The sequence below is a fragment of the Oncorhynchus nerka genome, linkage group LG13, assembly GCF_034236695.1.
Source record: "Oncorhynchus nerka isolate Pitt River linkage group LG13, Oner_Uvic_2.0, whole genome shotgun sequence".
Classification (NCBI taxonomy): Eukaryota; Metazoa; Chordata; class Actinopteri; order Salmoniformes; family Salmonidae; genus Oncorhynchus; species Oncorhynchus nerka.
Window position 1 is genome coordinate 83,831,965 of NC_088408.1, and position 21,776 is coordinate 83,853,740.

Here is a 21,776-nt window from a genome sequence, read left to right on the forward strand (position 1 = left end):
CATTCTGAATGGTTAAGGTAAGGGTAAAGGTTTGGGATAGGGTTAAATGTTGGTACTCATTCTGAATGGTTAAGGTAAGGGTAAAGGTTTGGGATAGGGTTAAATGTAGGTACTCATTCTGAATGGTTAAGGTAAGGGTAAAGGTTTGGGATAGGGTTAAATGTAGGTACTCATTCTGAATGGTTAAGGTAAGGGTAAAGGTTTGGGATAGGGTTAAATGTTGGTACTCATTCTGAATGGTTAAGGTAAGGGTAAAGGTTTGGGATAGGGTTAAATGTTGGTACTCATTCTGAATGGTTAAGGTAAGGGTAAAGGTTTGGGATAGGGTTAAATGTAGGTACTCATTCTGAATGGTTAAGGTAAGGGTAAAGGTTTGGGATAGGGTTAAATGTTGGTACTCATTCTGAATGGTTAAGGTAAGGGTAAAGGTTTGGGATAGGGTTAAATGTAGGTACTCATTCTGAATGGTTAAGGTAAGGGTAAAGGTTTGGGATAGGGTTAAATGTAGGTACTCATTCTGAATGGTTAAGGTAAGGGTAAAGGTTTGGGATAGGGTTAAATGTAGGTACTCATTCTGAATGGTTAAGGTAAGGGTAAAGGTTTGGGATAGGGTTAAATGTTGGTACTCATTCTGAATGGTTAAGGTAAGGGTAAAGGTTTGGGATAGGGTTAAATGTAGGTACTCATTCTGAATGGTTAAGGTAAGGGTAAGGAGGTTTGGGATAGGGTTAAATGTTGGTACTCATTCTGAATGGTTAAGGTAAGGGTAAAGGTTTGGGATAGGGTTAAATGTAGGTACTCATTCTGAATGGTTAAGGTAAGGGTAAAGGTTTGGGATAGGGTTAAATGTTGGTACTCATTCTGAATGGTTAAGGTAAGGGTAAAGGTTTGGGATAGGGTTAAATGTAGGTACTCATTCTGAATGGTTAAGGTAAGGGTAAATGTTTGGGATAGGGTTAAATGTTGGTACTCATTCTGAATGGTTAAGGTAAGGGTAAAGGTTTGGGATAGGGTTAAATGTAGGTACTCATTCTGAATGGTTAAGGTAAGGGTAAAATGTTGGTACTCATTCTGAATGGTTAAGGTAAGGGTAAAGGTTTGGGATAGGGTTAAATGTAGGTACTCATTCTGAATGGTTAAGGTAAGGGTAAAGGTTTGGGATAGGGTTAAATGTTGGTACTCATTCTGAATGGTTAAGGTAAGGGTAAAGGTTTGGGATAGGGTTAAATGTAGGTACTCATTCTGAATGGTTAAGGTAAGGGTAAAGGTTTGGGATAGGGTTAAATGTAGGTACTCATTCTGAATGGTTAAGGTAAGGGTAAAGGTTTGGGATAGGGTTAAATGTTGGTACTCATTCTGAATGGTTAAGGTAAGGGTAAAGGTTTGGGATAGGGTTAAATGTTGGTACTCATTCTGAATGGTTAAGGTAAGGGTAAAGGTTTGGGATAGGGTTAAATGTTGGTACTCATTCTGAATGGTTAAGGTAAGGGTAAAGGTTTGGGATAGGGTTAAATGTTGGTACTCATTCTGAATGGTTAAGGTAAGGGTAAAGGTTTGGGATAGGGTTAAATGTAGGTACTCATTCTGAATGGTTAAGGTAAGGGTAAAGGTTTGGGATAGGGTTAAATGTAGGTACTCATTCTGAATGGTTAAGGTAAGGGTAAAGGTTTGGGATAGGGTTAAATGTAGGTACTCATTCTGAATGGTTAAGGTAAGGGTAAAGGTTTGGGATAGGGTTAAATGTAGGTACTCATTCTGAATGGTTAAGGTAAGGGTAAAGGTTTGGGATAGGGTTAAATGTAGGTACTCATTCTGAATGGTTAAGGTAAGGGTAAAGGTTTGGGATAGGGTTAAATGTTGGTACTCATTCTGAATGGTTAAGGTAAGGGTAAAGGTTTGGGATAGGGTTAAATGTTGGTACTCATTCTGAATGGTTAAGGTAAGGGTAAAGGTTTGGGATAGGGTTAAATGTAGGTACTCATTCTGAATGGTTAAGGTAAGGGTAAAGGTTTGGGATAGGGTTAAATGTTGGTACTCATTCTGAATGGTTAAGGTAAGGGTAAAGGTTTGGGATAGGGTTAAATGTTGGTACTCATTCTGAATGGTTAAGGTAAGGGGTAAAGGTTTGGGATAGGGTTAAATGTTAGGTACTCATTCTGAATGGTTAAGGTAAGGGTAAATGTTTGGGATAGGGTTAAATGTAGGTACTCATTCTGAATGGTTAAGGTAAGGGTAAAGGTTTGGGATAGGGTTAAATGTAGGTACTCATTCTGAATGGTTAAGGTAAGGGTAAAGGTTTGGGATAGGGTTAAATGTAGGTACTCATTCTGAATGGTTAAGGTAAGGGTAAAGGTTTGGGATAGGGTTAAATGTAGGTACTCATTCTGAATGGTTAAGGTAAGGGTAAAGGTTTGGGATAGGGTTAAATGTAGGTACTCATTCTGAATGGTTAAGGTAAGGGTAAAGGTTTGGGATAGGGTTAAATGTTGGTACTCATTCTGAATGGTTAAGGTAAGGGTAAAGGTTTGGGATAGGGTTAAATGTAGGTACTCATTCTGAATGGTTAAGGTAAGGGTAAAGGTTTGGGATAGGGTTAAATGTAGGTACTCATTCTGAATGGTTAAGGTAAGGGTAAAGGTTTGGGATAGGGTTAAATGTAGGTACTCATTCTGAATGGTTAAGGTAAGGGTAAAGGTTTGGGATAGGGTTAAATGTAGGTACTCATTCTGAATGGTTAAGGTAAGGGTAAAGGTTTGGGATAGGGTTAAATGTAGGTACTCATTCTGAATGGTTAAGGTAAGGGTAAAGGTTTGGGATAGGGTTAAATGTTGGTACTCATTCTGAATGGTTAAGGTAAGGGTAAAGGTTTGGGATAGGGTTAAATGTTGGTACTCATTCTGAATGGTTAAGGTAAGGGTAAAGGTTTGGGATAGGGTTAAATGTTGGTACTCATTCTGAATGGTTAAGGTAAGGGTAAAGGTTTGGGATAGGGTTAAATGTAGGTACTCATTCTGAATGGTTAAGGTAAGGGTAAAGGTTTGGGATAGGGTTAAATGTAGGTACTCATTCTGAATGGTTAAGGTAAGGGTAAAGGTTTGGGATAGGGTTAAATGTTGGTACTCATTCTGAATGGTTAAGGTAAGGGTAAAGGTTTGGGATAGGGTTAAATGTTGGTACTCATTCTGAATGGTTAAGGTAAGGGTAAAGGTTTGGGATAGTGGTTAAATGTAGGTACTCATTCTGAATGGTTAAGGTAAGGGTAAAGGTTTGGGATAGGGTTAAATGTTGGTACTCATTCTGAATGGTTAAGGTGGGGGTAAAGGTTCCGGATAGGTGGGTTAAATGTAGGTACTCATTCTGAATGGTTAAGGTAAGGGCCAAAGGTTTGGGATAGGGTTAAATGTAGGTACTCATTCTGAATGGTTAAGGTAAGGGTAAAGGTTTGGGATAGGGTTAAATGTTGGTACTCATTCTGAATGGTTAAGGTAAGGGTAAAGGTTTGGGATAGGGTTAAATGTAGGTACTCATTCTGAATGGTTAAGGTAAGGGTAAAGGTTTGGGATAGGGTTAAATGTAGGTACTCATTCTGAATGGTTGAAAGGTAAGGGTAAAGGTTTGGGATAGGGTTAAATGTGGTACTCATTCTGAATGGTTAAGGTAAGGGTAAAGGTTTGGGATAGGGTTAAATGTTGGTACTCATTCTGCAATGGTTAAGGTAAGGGTAAAGGTTTGGGATAGGGTTAAATGTTGGTACTCATTCTGAATGGTTAAGGTAAGGGTAAAGGTTTGGGATAGGGTTAAATGTAGGTACTCATTCTGAATGGTTAAGGTTGTCAAGGGTAAAGGTTTGGGATAGGGTTAAATGGAGGTACTCATTCTGAATGGTTAAGTGAAGGGTAAAGGTTTGGGATAGGGTTAAATGTTAGGTACTCATTCTGAATGGTTAAGGTAAGGGTAAAGGTTTGGGATAGGGTTAAATGTAGGTACTCATTCTGAATGGTTAAGGTAAGGGTAAAGGTTTGGGATAGGGTTAAATGTTGGTACTCATTCTGAATGGTTAAGGTAAGGGTAAAGGTTTGGGATAGGGTTAAATGTGAGGTACTCATTCTGAATGGTTAAGGCCACCTAAGGGTAAAGGTTTGGGATAGGGTTAAATGTAGGTACTCATTCTGAATGGTTAAGGTAAGGGTAAATGTTTGGGATAGGGTTAAATGTTGGTACTCATTCTGAATGGTTAAGGTAAGGGTAAAGGTTTGGGATAGGGTTAAATGTTGGTACTCATTCTGAATGGTTAAGGTAAGGGTAAAGATTTGGGATAGGGTTAAATGTTGGTCCTCATTCTGAATGGTTAAGGTAAGGGTAAAGGTTTGGGATAGGGTTAAATGTTGGTACTCATTCTGAATGGTTAAGGTAAGGGTAAAGATTTGGGATAGGGTTAAATGTTGGTCCTCATTCTGAATGGTTAAGGTAAGGGTAAAGGTTTGGGATAGGGTTAAATGTAGGTACTCATTCTGAATGGTTAAGGTAAGGGTAAATGTTTGGGATAGGGTTAAATGTTGGTACTCATTCTGAATGGTTAAGGTAAGGGTAAAGGTTTGGGATAGGGTTAAATGTAGGTACTCATTCTGAATGGTTAAGGTAAGGGTAAAGGTTTGGGATAGGGTTAAATGTAGGTACTCATTCTGAATGGTTAAGGTAAGGGTAAAGGTTTGGGATAGGGTTAAATGTTGGTACTCATTCTGAATGGTTAAGGTAAGGGTAAATGTTTGGGATAGGGTTAAATGTAGGTACTCATTCTGCAAATGGTAGGGTTAGGTAAAGGTTTTGGATATGGTTAAATGTAGGTACTCATTCTGAATGGTTAAGGTAAGGGTAAAGGTTTGGGATAGGGTTAAATGTTGGTACTCATTCTGAATGGTTAAGGTAAGGGTAAAGGTTTGGGATAGGGTTAAATGTGGTACTCATTCTGAATGGTTAAGGTAAGGGTAAAGGTTTGGGATAGGGTTAAATGTAGGTACTCATTCTGAATGGTTAAGGTAAGGGTAAAGGTTTGGGATAGGGTTAAATTTGAGCAGGTACTCATTCTGAATGGTTAAGGTAAGGGTAAAGGTTTGGGATAGGGTTAAATGTAGGTACTCATTCTGAATGGTTAAGGTAAGGGTAAAGGTTTGGGATAGGGTTAAATGTTGGTACTCATTCTGAATGGTTAAGGTAAGGGTAAATTTTGGGATAGGGTTAAATGTTGGTACTCATTCTGAATGGTTAAGGTAAGGGTAAAGGTTTGGGATAGGAGGTTAAATGTAGGTACTCATTCTGAATGGTTAAGGTAAGGGTAAAGGTTTGGGATAGGGTTAAATGTAGGTACGTCATTCTGAATGGTTATCAGGTAAGGGTAAAGGTTTTGGATAGGGTTAAATGTAGGTACTCATTCTGAATGGTTAAGGTAAGGGTAAAGGTTTGGGATAGGGTTAAATGTAGGTACTCATTCTGAATGGTTAAGGTAAGGGTAAAGGTTTGGGATAGGGTTAAATGTAGGTACTCATTCTGAATGGTTAAGGTAAGGGTAAAGGTTTGGGATAGGGTTAAATGTTGTCTTGGTACTCATTCTGAATGGTTAAGGTAAGGACTGGGTTTGGGATAGGGTTAAATGTTGGTACTCATTCTGAATGGTTAAGGTAAGGGTAAAGGTTTGGGATAGGGTTAAATGTAGGTACTCATTCTGAATGGTTAAGTAAGGGTAAAGGGTAAAGGTTTGGGATAGGGTTAAATGTTGGTACTCATTCTGAATGGTTAAGGTAAGGGTAAAGGTTTGGGATAGGGTTAAATGTTGGTACTCATTCTGAATGGTTAAGGTAAGGGTAAAGGTTTGGGATAGGGTTAAATGGGGTAGACATTCTGAATGGTTGACAGGGTAAATGTTTGGGATAGGGTTAAATGTAGGTGGACTCATTCTGAATGGTTAAGGTAAGGGTAAAGGTTTGGGATAAAATGATTAAATGAGGTACTCACTGCTGAATGGTTAGGTAGCTGGCAAAGGTTTGGGATAGGGTTAAATGTAGGTACTCATTCTGAATGGTTACAGGTAAGGGTAAAGGTTTGGGATAGGGTTAAACTGTGCTGCTCATTCTGAATGGTTAAGGTAAGAGGACAAAGCTGGTTTGGGATAGGGTTAAAAGGTATCTTTCATTCTGAATGGTTAGGTAAGGGTAAAGGTTTGGGATAGGGTTAAATGTTGATACTCATCTGAATGGTTAAGGTAAGGGTAAAGGTTTGGGATAGGGTTAAATGTGGTACTCATTCTGAATGGTTAAGGTTGAGTGCAAAAGTTTGGGATAGGGTTAAATGTAGGTCTACTCATTCTGAATGGTTAAGGTAACTCTAAACTAAAATTATCTTGATACGGACAGCAAAGACAATGTAGCTACTCATACACTAATCAATGGTTAAGTTGAGTGTAATAGGTTTGGGATAGGGTTAAATGTAGGTGGACTCATTCTGAATGGTGACGTTAGCTAGCTGGGGTAAGGGCAGTTTGGATAGGGTTAAATGTAGGTACTCATTCTGAATTATCTATGATACAAAACGGTTTGTAGCTAGGGTTAAATGTTGGTACTCATTCTGAATGATTAGACAAATCAAACCGTTGTACTATAATGGGTTAAATGTAATGGTACTCATTCTGAATGGTTAAGGTCCAAGGGTAAAGGTTTGGGATAGGGTTAAATGTAGGTACTCATTCTGAATGGTTAAGGTAAGGGTAAAGGTTTGGGATAGGGTTAAATGTAGGTACTCATTCTGAATGGTTAAGGTAAGGGTAAATGTTTGGGATAGGGTTAAATGTTGGTACTCATTCTGAATGGTTAAGGTAAGGGTAAAGGTTTGGGATAGGGTTAAATGTAGGTACTCATTCTGAATGGTTAAGGTAAGGGTAAAGGTTTGGGATAGGGTTAAATGTAGGTACTCATTCTGAATGGTTAAGGTAAGGGTAAAGGTTTGGGATAGGGTTAAATGTTGGTACTCATTCTGAATGGTTAAGGTAAGGGTAAATGTTTGGGATAGGGTTAAATGTAGGTACTCATTCTGAATGGTAAGGGTAAAGGTTTTGGATATGGTTAAATGTAGGTACTCATTCTGAATGGTTAAGGTAAGGGTAAAGGTTTGGGATAGGGTTAAATGTAGGTACTCATTCTGAATGGTTAAGGTAAGGGTAAAGGTTTGGGATAGGGTTAAATGTAGGTACTCATTCTGAATGGTTAAGGTAAGGGTAAATGTTTGGGATAGGGTTAAATGTTGGTACTCATTCTGAATGGTTAAGGTAAGGGTAAAGGTTTGGGATAGGGTTAAATGTTGGTACTCATTCTGAATGGTTAAGGTAAGGGTAAAGATTTGGGATAGGGTTAAATGTTGGTACTCATTCTGAATGGTTAAGGTAAGGGTAAAGGTTTGGGATAGGGTTAAATGTTGGTACTCATTCTGAATGGTTAAGGTAAGGGTAAAGGTTTGGGATAGGGTTAAATGTTGGTACTCATTCTGAATGGTTAAGGTAAGGGTAAAGATTTGGGATAGGGTTAAATGTTGGTCCTCATTCTGAATGGTTAAGGTAAGGGTAAAGGTTTGGGATAGGGTTAAATGTTGGTACTCATTCTGAATGGTTAAGGTAAGGGTAAAGGTTTGGGATAGGGTTAAATGTTGGTACTCATTCTGAATGGTTAAGGTAAGGGTAAAGGTTTGGGATAGGGTTAAATGTAGGTACTCATTCTGAATGGTTAAGGTAAGGGTAAATGTTTGGGATAGGGTTAAAAGTTGGTACTCATTCTGAATGGTTAAGGTAAGGGTAAAGGTTTGGGATAGGGTTAAATGTAGGTACTCATTCTGAATGGTTAAGGTAAGGGTAAAGGTTTGGGATAGGGTTAAATGTTGGTACTCATTCTGAATGGTTAAGGTAAGGGTAAATGTTTGGGATAGGGTTAAATGTAGGTACTCATTCTGAATGGTAAGGGTAAAGGTTTTGGATATGGTTAAATGTAGGTACTCATTCTGAATGGTTAAGGTAAGGGTAAAGGTTTGGGATAGGGTTAAATGTAGGTACTCATTCTGAATGGTTAAGGTAAGGGTAAAGGTTTGGGATAGGGTTAAATGTTGGTACTCATTCTGAATGGTTAAGGTAAGGGTAAAGGTTCGGGATAGGGTTAAATGGTGGTACTCATTCTGAATGGTTAAGGTAAGGGTAAAGGTTTGGGATAGGGTTAAATGTTGGTACTCATTCTGAATGGTTAAGGTAAGGGTAAAGGTTTGGGATAAAGTTAAATGTAGGTACTCATTCTGAATGGTTAAGGTAAGGGTAAAGGTTTGGGATATGGTTAAATGTAGGTACTCATTCTGAATGGTTAAGGTAAGGGTAAAGGTTTGGGATAGGGTTAAATGTTGGTACTCATTCTGAATGGTTAAGGTAAGGGTAAAGGTTTCGGAGGAAAAACAATACTGCTTAGATGTTTTGGAGTCTGATAACTCTGAGGAGGAGGACGTTGGGAAAACATATATTGGGTATTGGGTAGACTGTTATTCCATTTCATCAATCCCCAATCCTTAGGTAAAGCTGTACAGTGCAACATGAATGTCAATACATACAATAGGCTGACTGGGGAGGTGATTACTCACTGTCACAGTCCCGCAATAAGAGCTACAACGCTAATATTCGTGTAAACTATTCACAGTTTTGTTCTGTGGGTGTCGCCGAGTAGATTGATTGCTACATTTCATTGCTTCACATTCCAATCTTTTTAACAATACCTAGTCTAAATATTGCATGATTCCACCAATTGTAACCTTCTGCATCTCTTTCAGAGAGGTCATTTTATTTCAAATTCCACTACTGTGCATAATCCTTATTGTGGCTAGCTTTACAACACATAACCCGGTCAGGCGGAGTCTCACTAGTCGGATGAAGCTAGCTGGTTGCTTATAATGTTAGCTTTGGGAAACAGGGTTAAGTAGCTGGCTAGCTATTTATTTTCATGAACTGAAGTTCAATTTCAATAGGCGAACAACAAGCGGCAACCTAGCTAATACTTACTCACAAGGACTCTTAAATCATTGCTAAGAATAGTGGAAATGACTGCAGTTTCTACTGGTCATTGTTTTCAGGCTGGTTGTATTGGTGCTAGCTAGGTACCAAGCTAAAGCTAGCTAGCTACCCCAGACGATGCGGTCAAACAAACAATGCTTTTACCAACGTGGCATTGTAAGCACATCATTTGTGGTCAGTGTTTGCTTGTTTGCAGACGTTTTTGCAAATCTTTTGACAGTGCTACTGTATCATTTTTGACATGCAAAGACCCAAACGGTGTTCCATAGTATGTATGTCGTGAACCTAATAGTAGTGACGCTAATATTGTGTAACTCCGGTAGGGCAACATCTGAAAAATAGCCCACTTGGTAGTGTGTACCGGTGCTCGACCAGTCGGCGAAAGCCAACATCACCCACGACAGAGAACGGTTGATTGTCAAGGGCAATGAATTCCATTATCTTGGCTTTAATGGATTTCGCCTTTGAGTTGTCTCTCTGAAATGTTTTTACTCTTTCAAATGACTGCTCGACTTGCTGACTGCTCGATACACACAGCAGACATTGTGTGGGCTAGGTTAGGAATGCTGTGTTGCAAGCGTAGAGCAAAATTTTACGTGGCATCATTACGTCATATACCTACAGTGGCTTACGAAAGTATTCACCCCCTTGGCATTTTTATTATTTTGTTGGTTTACAACCTGGATTTTGAATATTTTGGGGGTTTGTATCATTTGAATTAAAAACATGCCTACCACTTTGAAGATGCAAAATATTTTTTATTGTGAAACAAATGGGGCGGCGGGGCAGCAGGTAGCCTAGTGGTTAGAGTTTTGGGCCAGTAAGCGAAAGGTTGCTAGATCTAATCCCGAGCTGACAAGGTAAAAATCTGTCATTCTGCCCCTGAACAAGGCAGTTAACCCACTGTTCCTAGGCGGTCATTGTAAATAAGAATTTGTTCTTAACTGACATGCCTAGTTATATAAAGGTAAAATAATCAAATAAAAATAAGAAATAATACAAAAAAACTGAAAATGTGAGCGTGCATAACTATTCACCCCCCCCCCCCCCCCCAAAGTCAATACTTTGTCGAGCCACCTTTTGCAGGAATTACAGCTGCAAGTCTCTTGGGGTACAGTATGTCTCTGTAAGCTTGGCACATCTAGCCACTGCGATTTCTGCCTGTTATTCAAGGCAAAACTGCTACAGCTCCTTCAAGTTGGATGGGTTCCGCTGGTGTACAGCAATCTTTAAGTCGTACCAGATTCTCAATTGGATTGAGATCTGGGCTTTGACTAGGCCATTCCAAGACTTGTAAATCACTTGAGTGTTGCTTTAGCAGTATGCTTAGGGTCATTGTCCTGTTGGAAGGTGAACCTCAGTCTCAGTCTCAAATCTCTGGAAGACAGGTTTCCCTCAAGAATTTCACTGTATTTAGCGCCATTCATCATTCCTTCAATTCTGACCAGTTTCCCAGTCCCTGCCGATGAAAAACATCCCCACAGCATGATGCTTTACTGTGGGGATTGTGTTCTGGGGTTGATGAGAGGTGTTGGGTTTGACCAGAGATAGCGTTTTCCTCAATGGCCAAAAAGCTCAATTTTAGTCTCATCTGACCAGAGTACCTTCTTCCATATGTTCAGGGAGTCTCCCACATGCCTTTTGGCGAACACCAAACGTGCTTGCTTATTTTTTTCATTAAGCAATGGCTTTTTTTCTGGCCCCTCTTCCGTAAAGCCCAGCTCTGTGGAGTGTACGGCTTAGTGGTCCTATGGACGGATACTCCAATCTCCGCTGTGGAGCTTTGCAGCTCCTTCAGGGTTATCTTTGGTCTCTTTGTTGCCTCTCTAATTAATGCCCTCCTTGCCTGGTCTGTGAGATATGGTCTGCAGCTGTCTCTTGGCAGGTTTGTTGTGGTGCCATATTCTTTCCATTTTTTTATAATGGATTTAATGGTGCTCCGTGGGATGAATACTTTTGCAAGGCACTGTACATTATATAGGTATGCATCGGTTTTTTAATAACATTGCTGCTAAACTAGACATTCCGATATGTTCACCGATATATCATGCATCCCTAGTTAAAACTGTAACTTAAAGTGGGTACAGTCTCAGTGTTCACGGTAGATGCACGCAGACATTTACCTAGTGCCAAAAAATACATTGAATGTAACATGTTGATAGTTCTGTTGGTCTAGAATGTGGTCCTGTTTTTGATGTGGTCATGATTGTGTGTTCAGTTCTGTTTTGTAGACTAGAGTGGGGTTGTGTTTAATATGTTGTGATGTATGGTTATGATATGGTTATGTTAAGGTTGTTTTGTGATGTTTGGTTATGTTATGGTTATCTTATTGTTGCTCTGTGTGTTATGATGAATAGTTTTGCAACATGGTCTCAGAGCATTTCATATTATTCTGTAAGTATGTTACGAATTACAATTCATATGATGTGTTATGAATTACAATTTGCACAATATGTTACAAATTTGCCAAACAAATTATATGTTCTGAATCCCAATTTTTTTTGCTATCGTTAGCTAGTTGGCTAACGCTAACTTTCGCTAGCTCTATGGGTTAGGAGTTAAGGTTAGGTGAAGGGTTAGCTAAAAGCTTTAGGGTTAGGGGAAAGGTTTGCTAAAAGGGTCCAGATTAGTCTTAGGGGAAGGGTTAGCTAACATGTGACAGTATGTAGTTGCAAAGTAGCTAAAAAATTGTAAGTCGTTGCAATGTTTGTAATTAGCTAAAATTCTAAAGTTGTCCATGATGAGATTTGAACATGCAACCTTTGGGTTGCTGGACGTTCGTGTTATACGTCTGACCGACCACCTTCCTTTCGCTTTTGCCATAGTATGTTTTGCCGTAGCCCAGTCAAACGACCTAGTTGCCTCATGGGTGGAATGTTATTAATATTTTTTATAATTTCATAATGAATAAACATTGTTTAAAAACACCTGCGGAAAATCTGGTGTTTCTATGTCAAACAGTTTTGTTATATTTCAGTCTTCTGTGATGTATATAGTGTCATATTGGGATGCAAACTCAAAATGGAATACATTTCAACTCTATATCTGACATGGTACAGGTGTTTTCTTTTTTTACGCCCATAACAAACGCTGACACTACACATCCAAGTATATCGGACCAAATTATGAAAGACAAGAATTCTGTAAAGTCAGTGTAGAAGAGGTGAAAAGATTATTGTTGTCTATCAACAATGACAAGCCACCAGGGTCTGACAATCTAGATGAAAAATGATTGAGGATAAAAGCAGACGATATTGCCACTCCTATTTGCCACATCTTCAATGTAAACCTACTAGAGAGCATGTGCCCACAGGCCTGGAGGGAAGCTAAAGACATTCCGCTACCCAAGAATAGTAAAGCCCCCTTTACTGGCTCAAATAGCCAACCAATCAGCCTGTTACCAACCCTTACTAAACTTCTGGAAAAAATGGTGTTTGACCAGATACAATGCTATTTTCCAGTAAACAAATTGACAACAGAATTTCAGCATGCTTTATAGGGAAAGATACTCAACAAGCACAGCACTTACACAAATGACTGATGTTTGGCTGAGAGAACTTGATGATAAAATGATTGTGGGGGCTGTCTTGTTAGACTTCAGTGCAGCTTTTGACATTATTGATCATAGTCTGCTGCTGAAAAAACATATGTGTTATGGCTTTACACCCCCTTCTATAATGTGGATAAAGAGTTACTTGTCTAACAGACACAGAGGGTGTTCTTTAATGGAAGCCTATCAAATATAATCTAGCTAGAATAAGGAATTCCCCAGGGTAGTTGTTTAGGCCCCTTGCTTTTTTCAATTTTTACTAACGACATGCCACTGACTTTGAGTAAAGCCAAAGTTTCTATGTATGCGGATGACTCAACAATATACACGTCAGCTACTACAACGACTGAAATGACTGCAACACTCAAAAAAGAGATGCAGTTAGTTTCAGAGTGGGTGGCAAGGAATAAGTTAGCCCTGTAAGGTTCTGCTTTCTTTTCTTAGTCAACCTTGTGTTCTTTTTCTTTGTGTTCTTGAACGTAGCCCTGTTTCTTGGTGTTCTTCATTTTTGTTCATTGATTTCACCTGTGTTAGTTTCTCACCTGGTCTCATCAGCTCCCTATTTAGTTCAGTTCTTTCTGTTTGTATGGTTGTGAGGTATTGATTGATTTTGACTGTCTACCTGTGTTTGACCATTGCCTGCCTGTGACCATGATTCCTGCCTTCTGTGAAGGCTTAATAAACATCTGCCGCGCACTGCTCGTGAATCTACACATTTTTCTCCCTGAGTATTCATTACAAGCCATAAATATTTCTGAAACGAAAAGCATTGTATTTGGAACAAAACACTCACTAAACCCTAAACCTCAACTAAATCTTGTAATAAATAATGGGGAAATTGAGCAAGTTGAGATGATTAAACTGCTTGGACTAACACTAAATTGTAAACTGTCATGGTCAAAACATATTGACATATTGTAATGTTTTAAAATTGTATAAACTGCCTTAATTTTGCTGGGCCCCAGGAAGAGTAGCTGCTGCTTTGGCAGAAGCTGATGGGGATCCATAATAAATACAAATACAACAATGTGTGTGAGGTGTATACTTTTGTGATTTAGCCCACTGCAGTAATTATTAACCTTCTATCTTATGTAACCATATCAAGCATAACGTATACTAATTTATAGTCCCGGATTTACGTGTACTATGTTACGTCTAGTCTATGAGACCAGTCTGGGTTTTGTTATGGTTGTGTTATGGTTGTGGTTGTGTGTCTACAGCTCTGCAGGAAGCATTTGACCAGGACTGGGAAGCAGGTTGGATCACACAGAGCAGCTACAGGAACGGTTCAGACGACGGGGTCCTGGCCTACAAACTACTGGTACAGACCGGACGCAGGGAAAGGCCCATCAGCGTTAACCAGGTGAAAGACATGTATTAATACCAGACTAAACTTCAACCAGGTGAGAGCCATTTATTAATATTGGGCTAAACCCTTTCACTTCAACCAGGTGAAAGCCATTTATTAATATTGGGCTAAACCTTTCACTTCAACCAGGTGAAAGCCATTTATTAATATTGGGCTAAACCCTTTCACTTCAACCAGGTGAAAGCCATTTATTAATACCAAACTAAACCCTTTCACTGCTTCAGGTGAGACTGGTCTCCAATCCATTTATTAAAACAGAGTGAGTTTGTGATCAAAACCCATTTCAACTAGGTGGGAGTACAGTATACTGAAAATCCTTTATCTGAACCAGGTGGGTGCTGGATCGTATGTCATTCACTTTAACCAGGGCATAACTTGATGATTACTCCCAAGCAAGCCTGTCTGCCTGTCAAGAATGCATGTTGATGCTCTGTAAAGTTATATTATCATGTCCTTCTCATCTCTTGTCCTGGCATGTAGCAGTGGTACAGTAGGATTGTACAAAATGAGATTTGACAAATCTTTGGAGAATGGGATACTGAGTGGGTCTTTGTGCGTAATGTGTGTAGTAACTCTTTTGACTTGACTTGGGGTTTGTAGGCCAGGTAGGTCGGCCTACCAGAGATTGTATGAATTTTCCTTTTGTTTTGTGTGTCAGTCATGATTAAATGATTAGAGTTAATCTCAAGTGACCTCAGTCGCAAGTTAGATAAAACTAAACGGTCTAAAGGAACTATGGAAATGAGGGTCTCTCTCTCTCTCTCTCTCTCTCTCTCTGCCTCTCTCTCTGCCTCTCTCTCTCTGCCTCTCTCTCTCTGCCTCTCTCTGCCTCTCTCTCTCGATTTTTACCAAGTCCAGAAATGTTAAGCCCTTCCCGGGACTGCAAACCATCCTCTGAAAAAGCTATTAAGCCACTTTCTGCTATCGACAGGCTAGAGATGCCCGACTCTAACCATAGTGTGTCTTTGTGTTCCCTTCTGCTTCAGATAAGACTGTGTAACAGCTTTACCGTGTTCCGAGTTCCTAGCTGGGTGTGATAGTAAGCTGTTAGACAGAGGAAGGGGAAATAGATTACAATATAATGCCTCCTGGAGTCTTTCTAATTGTGTAGCCTAGCAGTATTTCCCAAATGGTGATCTGCTATAGATGTTGTTCTGTTAGTTAGAAAGGCTTTTGCCTTTGGTTGGTTGTTGGTGAACAACTGGCCTAGATGTCACAAAACTGTCAGGGCCTGGGAGGCGTGCCGGCCGTGCTCCATGGGCTTCCCATGACAACTTAAAGACATACAGTTGTCACGTATCCTTAATGCAAGACAGACCTCTCTCTCTTTCCCCCTCTCTCCTCTTAACAGCAGACTCCTACATTTCCTCAATGAAAACAATGTACAGAGCAAATTTCAAATTAGCTTTTTACCAAATTACCATACGGCAGCCCACGTATTCACCACACCCTAATTGACAAACAAACAAACCAAATCAAAGGCAAAGTCTTCTTTGTTGCCCTCAATAAAGCTTTTGACTCAATTTGGCATGAGGGTCTGCTATACAAATTGATGGAAAGTGGTGTTGGAGGAAAAACATGCGACATTATAAAATCCACGTACACAAACAACAAGTGTGTGGTTAAATTTGGCAAAAAAAAACATTTCTTTCCACAGGGCCGTGGGGTGAGACTGGGATGCATCTTAAGACCCACCCTCTTCAACATGTATATCAACGAATGGGCGAGGGCACTAGAACAGTCTGCAGCACCCGGCCACACCCTACTGGAATCTGAAGTAAAATGTCTACTGTTTGCTGATAATCTGGTGCTTCTGTCCCCAACCAAGGAGGGCCTACAGCAGCACCAAGATCTTCTGCATAGATTCTGTCAGACCTGGGCCCAGACAGTCAAGGACTGGGAAGCGGGTCAGATCACACAGGCACAAATAATGGTGTTCCAAGAAAGGTCCAGTTGCCAGGACCACAAATACAAATTCCATCTCGACACCGTTGCCCTACTAGCACACAAAAAACTATACATATTTTGGCCTGAACATCAGCGCCACAGGTAACATCCACAAAGCTGTGAACAATCTGAGAGACAACGCAAGAAGGTCATCAAAAGGAAGATAACATTTAACATACCAATTAGGATCTGGCTAAAAATACTTAAATCAGTCAAAGAGCCCATTGCCCTTTATGGTTGTGAAAATGAGAAAATCTGCATGCATAATTCTGCAAAAATATCCTCAGTGTACAATGTAAAACACCAACTAATGCATGCAGAGCAGAATTAGGCTGATACCCAAAATCCAGAAAAGAGCTGTTCAATTCTAAAACCACCTAAAAGGAAGCAATTCCCTAACCTTCCATAACAAAGCCATCACCTACAGATAGATGAACCTGGAGAAGAGTCCACTAAGCAAGCTGGTCCTGGGGCTCTGTTCACAAAAAGACCCCACAGAGCCCCAACCAAATCATGAAAAAACAAAAGGATGATTACTTGACACATTGGAAAGAATGACCAAAAAAACTGAGCTAACTAGAATGCTATTTGGCCCTGAACAGAGAGTACGCAGTGGCATAATACTTGACCAATGTGACTGACTCAAACATAAGGAAAGCTTTGACTCAGTGAACATAGCCTTGCTATTGAGAACGGCTGCCGCAGGCAGACCTGGCTCTCAAGAGAAGACCGGCTCTGTGCACACTGCCCACAAAATGAGGTGTAAACTGAGCTGCACTTCCTAACCTCCTGCCAAATGTATGACCATATTAGAGACACATATTTCCCTCAGATTACACAGACCCACAAAGAATTGGAAAACAAACCCAATTTTGATAAACTCCCATATCTATTTGGTGAAATACCACAGTGTGCCATCACAGCAGAAAGATGTGTGACTTGTTGCCACAAGAAAAGGGCAACCAGTGAAGAACAAACACCATTGTAAATACAACCCATATTTATGCTTATTTATTTTCCCTTTTGTAACTATTTGCACATAATATGACATTTGAAATGTCTTTATTCTTTTTTAAACAGTGTTTACTGTTAATTGTTATTGTTTATGTCACTTTTATTTATTATCTACTTCACTTGCTTTGGCAATGTAAACTTATGTTTCCCATGACAATAAAGCCCTTGGAGAGAGAGAGAGAGAGAGGGAGAGAGAGAGAGACACAGAAAGGGAAATAAAAGGATTGGGAAAGAGACAGAGAGGAAACAGGTACGAGAAAGAGAGTGAGGGAAAAGAGGGGGGACAGGAGAGGGGAAGGGAGCAAGCAAGGTAAGGTGTGTGAGAGAGAGAGAGAGAGGCTTTGCTACTTCTATCAAGAGCCCCTAAAAAAAAGAGCCCTTTTGTCCTCTGTCTGGATCTGACTGTGATATAGGACATTCTGGGTATCCGTGGGGGTCAGGAGAAGCCAGCGCAAGCAACATCTGTACAGATGCTGTGTTATTTTTGTGCTTTACTTGATTTGCAGGGTGGCATTCTCTTCAGTGTTAACAGCAAGGCTAACTGCACACAGACACACATAGGGACTCCAGCCAATCTCAAGCTACCCCCCCCCCCCCCCCTGAGAAGGGTGAGTGGCGTGGAGCGGTGTGCAGTAATGGCTGCACCTCTCAGGAGGTAGCTAGCTACTAATCACCGATCTCACAAGGGAGGGAGCTACAGCCCTCGGAGAGTCCCGAGGAGGGAAGCTAGCACTAGCCCATAGGCTAGTTAGCTCTGTGGGGAGAAGGAGCTACAGTAGCTAGCTGATTCTGTTAGGGAATGGAGTTAACTTAGTTGTAAAAGAAATGTGCTAGCTAGTTTGATGTGATGAAGAAGTGTGCTATAATAGTTGTAAAGTTCAGGAGCTAGCTACTAAGGCTTGAGCTATAGCCATGGGAGGGAGGGTAGCTAGCTGTTGTGGAAGTGAGGTAACCAAATAGTTTTGTAGGGGAAATTGTAGAATTGTGAGAGAAAGTAGAGAGGGAATCTAGTAATCTCTCATAGGACTGGGAGGGAGCATACTGTAGGGGCTGTGCGCACTAGCCTTTGCTCGCTAGTTCTGTTGGAGAGGTATGCTGGTTCTCAACACGTTACATGCATGCTTTTTTGTTCTCAGGAGACTAACACATCTGACCGCACCTGAAAAGCTGATTTGGCATTTCCATGTTTAAATTTAGGCCTAATAATTCTGTGAAGCTCACCGAGAAATACGGGAATTTTCAGAAGGCACCAGTGTTTGACTGTTTACTTTTCTTTGCGTTGGAGAGAGGGAGAAATTTTTCGCTTATTTTTAAAGCGGGTGCGTTTTCTCATGCTCATGCATGGATATAATTTCTGCAGTGGGTTCATCTGGAGGAAGTTTTGGTTGACACATTGTTTCTACAATTCACGCCTGTTGCTAACCACCAATATCTCTCTCCTCCTCTCTCTCCTATTGCCTCCTCCCTCTCTCTCCCCCTCCTCCCTCTCTCTCCCTCTCCTCCCTCTCTCTCCCCCTCCTCCCTCTCTCTCCCCCTCCTCCTTCTCCCCCTCTCTCCCCCTCCTCCCTCTCTCCACCCCTCTCCTCCTTCTCTCCCCTTCACATTCCCCTCCTTCGTTCCCCCTCACCTTCCCCCTCCTCCTTCTCTCCCTCTATCCTTCTTTTAAATTATTAACTATTCTCTAGCTGACTAGGCAGCGCTTGGTGGATGCGGATGGCATCATCAACCCGGTGGCATTTTACATCTACCTGACTGCGTGGGTCAGCAACGACCCGGTGGCGTACGCAGCCTCGCAGGCCAACATACGGCCCCACCCCCCGGAGTGGCTCCATGACCGCACAGACTCCATGCTCGAGACACGGCTCAGCAGTGAGTGACCGATCACAGCACACTTTACTACCACAAACACCTTTCAATGGCCAATCATATCAAACACGCTTTTTTGCTCTCAATAATTATTTAGCACACTGGCCTACAGATTTGTCAATTTAATTAAAAAAGACTAAGACTTTATTTAAGAAGTGTGCAGGAACTGTTTTTTTCTGCCTCTGGTACCTCTGGTAGCTCATACTGCTTTATGGTGACATGGAGCTATCCATCTGTTTGTATCGCTAAACACACTCATATACATTTATGAACTACTTGTTATGTTTTGTGGCCTAACTATTCCATGGGTCATTTCACCTTGAGTATAACATTTTACTTATTTTGCTCAACTTCACTTCCATAGGCTTTTATTACATTTGAGCTGCAGTTATTTTAGAGTACAAGTTTGTGCCATTCCATCTGTGGAGTTAATTACTCGTATCTACTTTCTGGTTTTAACTGAGGTAGTTTACAGTATACTGAGCTGTGTGTGTGTGGGGGGGGGGGATAGCACGCTGTGGTACTCTAATGGTGCCTGTGGTGAATGTCATAACTCTTACCACAACAGGCCGCTATGGATCACACACACACACACACACACTTAAAACTCTGTGAACCCAGAACTGCCTACACCCTGTTCTCGTTTCCTTACCACACACACACACAGAGTGCGCGCGCACAAAGGAAAGGGAAAGACAATTATTGGGAAAGAGAAAGAGAGGAAAAGGGTGTGAGAAAGAGAGTGAGGGAAAAGAGGGTGGACAGGAGAGGGGAAGGAAGCAAGCATCGGAAAGAGAGAGAGAGGCTGCCTTTGCATTACAGGGGGGAAGATGTGATTGGATAACAAGCAGTGAGTGTAAATATGATTGGCTAAGCAGGGTAGAGTGCTTGGCTGTACAGGAACCCCCTGGAGCAGAGCAATGTTGGCAGAGCTCCAACTCCCAGTCCTAATGGACATTTGTAGTGGAGATTATAATGGGCCAAACCATGTTAGCAAGTAGTGCTGGCTGACCCTCCAGGCACTAGAAAGCACACACACACACACACCACAGAGTCTTTGCGGTGTCATTTCTGGGATGTTTTTGATCAAACTTATGTTTTTGAAAGAAAAGTCCTAGGTAAAACAATATGGACTGGATTTTATAGTGTGAGTGTGGAGGATATAAGATATTATAGTGGGGGTGTGGTGAGTATAACATATTATAGTGGGGGTGTGGTGGGTATAACATAGTATAGTGGGGGTGTGGTGAGTATAACATATTATAGTGGGGGTGTGGTGGGTTTAACATATTATAGTGGGGGTGTGGTGAGTATAACATATTATAGTGGGGGTGTGGTGAGTATAACATATTATAGTGGGGGTGTGGTGGGTTTAACATATTATAGTTGGGGTGTGGTGGGTATAACATATTATAGTGGGGGTGTGGTGGGTATAAGATATTATAGTGGGGTGTGGTGGGTATAAGATATTATAGTGGGGGTGTGGTGTGTTTAAGATATTATAGTGTGGTGGGTATAAGATATTATATTGTGCTGTGGTGGGTATAAGATATTATAGTGGGGTGTGGTGGGTATAAGATATTATAGTGGGGTGGGTATAAGATATTATAGTGGGGTGTGGTGGGTATAAAATGTTATATTGTGGTGTGGTGAGGTGGGTATATGATATTATGGTGTGCTGGGTATAAGATATTATGGTGTGGTGGGTATAAGATATTATAGTGTGGTGTGGTGGGTATGAGATATTATAGTGTGGTGTGGTGGGTATAAGATATTATGGTGTGGTGGGTATAGGATATTATAGTGGGGTGTGGTGGGTATAAAATATTATACTGGTGGTGTGCTGGGTATAAGATATTATAGTGGGGTGTGGTGGGTATACGATATTCTAGTGGTGGTGTGGTGGGTATAAGATATTATAGTGGGGTGTGGTGGGTTTAAGATATTATAGCGGGGTGTAGTGGGTATGTGCTATTATGGTGTGGTGGGTATAAGTTATTATAGTGGGGTGTGGTGGGTATACGATATTCTAGTGGTGGTGTGGTGGGTATAAGATATTATAGTGGGGTGTGGTGGGTATAAGATATTATGGTGTGGTGGGTATAAAATATTATAGTGTGTTGGGTATAAGATATTATAGTGGGGTGTGGTGGGTATAAGATATTATAGTGGGGTGTGGTGGGTATAAGATATTATAGTGGGGTGTGGTGGGTATAACATATTATAGTGTGGGTGTGGTTGGTATAAGATATGATAGTGTGGGTGTGGTGGGTATAAAATATTATAGTGGGGTGTGGTGGGTATATGATATTATGGTGTGGTGGGTATAAAATATTATATTGTGGTGTGGTGGGTATATGATACTATATTGTGTTGTGGTGGATATAAAATATTATATTGTGTTGTGGTGGGTATATGATATTATGGTGTGGTGGGTATAAAATATTATATTGTGGTGTGGTGGGTATATGATATTATATTGTGTTGTGGTGGGTATAAAATATTATAGTGGGGTGTGGTGGGTATATGATATTATGGTGTGGTGGGTATAAAATATTATATTGTGGTGTGGTGGGTATATGATACTATATTGTGTTGTGGTGGGTATAAAATATTATATTGTGTTGTGGTGGGTATATGATATTATGGTGTGGTGGGTATAAAATATTATATTGTGGTGTGGTGGGTATATGATATTATATTGTGTTGTGGTGGGTATAAAATATTATAGTGGGGTGTGGTGGGTATATGATATTATGGTGTGGTGGGTATAAAATATTATATTGTGGTGTGGTGGGTATATGATACTATATTGTGTTGTGGTGGGTATAAAATATTATATTGTGTTGTGGTGGGTATATGATATTATGGTGTGGTGGGTATAAAATATTATATTGTGGTGTGGTGGGTATATGATATTATATTGTGTTGTGGTGGATATAAAA

The 21,776-nt window shown here is 40.5% G+C and overlaps 1 protein-coding gene across 1 annotated transcript in view; it reads left to right on the top strand.

The window, feature by feature from the left end:
- LOC115140695 (protein patched homolog 1-like) overlaps positions 1-21,776 on the top strand; it is a 167,389-nt gene that overhangs the window by 96,347 nt on the left and 49,266 nt on the right. The window contains exons 16-17 of the mRNA XM_065026769.1: positions 13,856-13,998; positions 18,651-18,834. Coding sequence (XP_064882841.1) covers positions 13,856-13,998; positions 18,651-18,834 — 327 coding nt within the window. The remainder of the gene's footprint in view (positions 1-13,855; positions 13,999-18,650; positions 18,835-21,776) is intronic.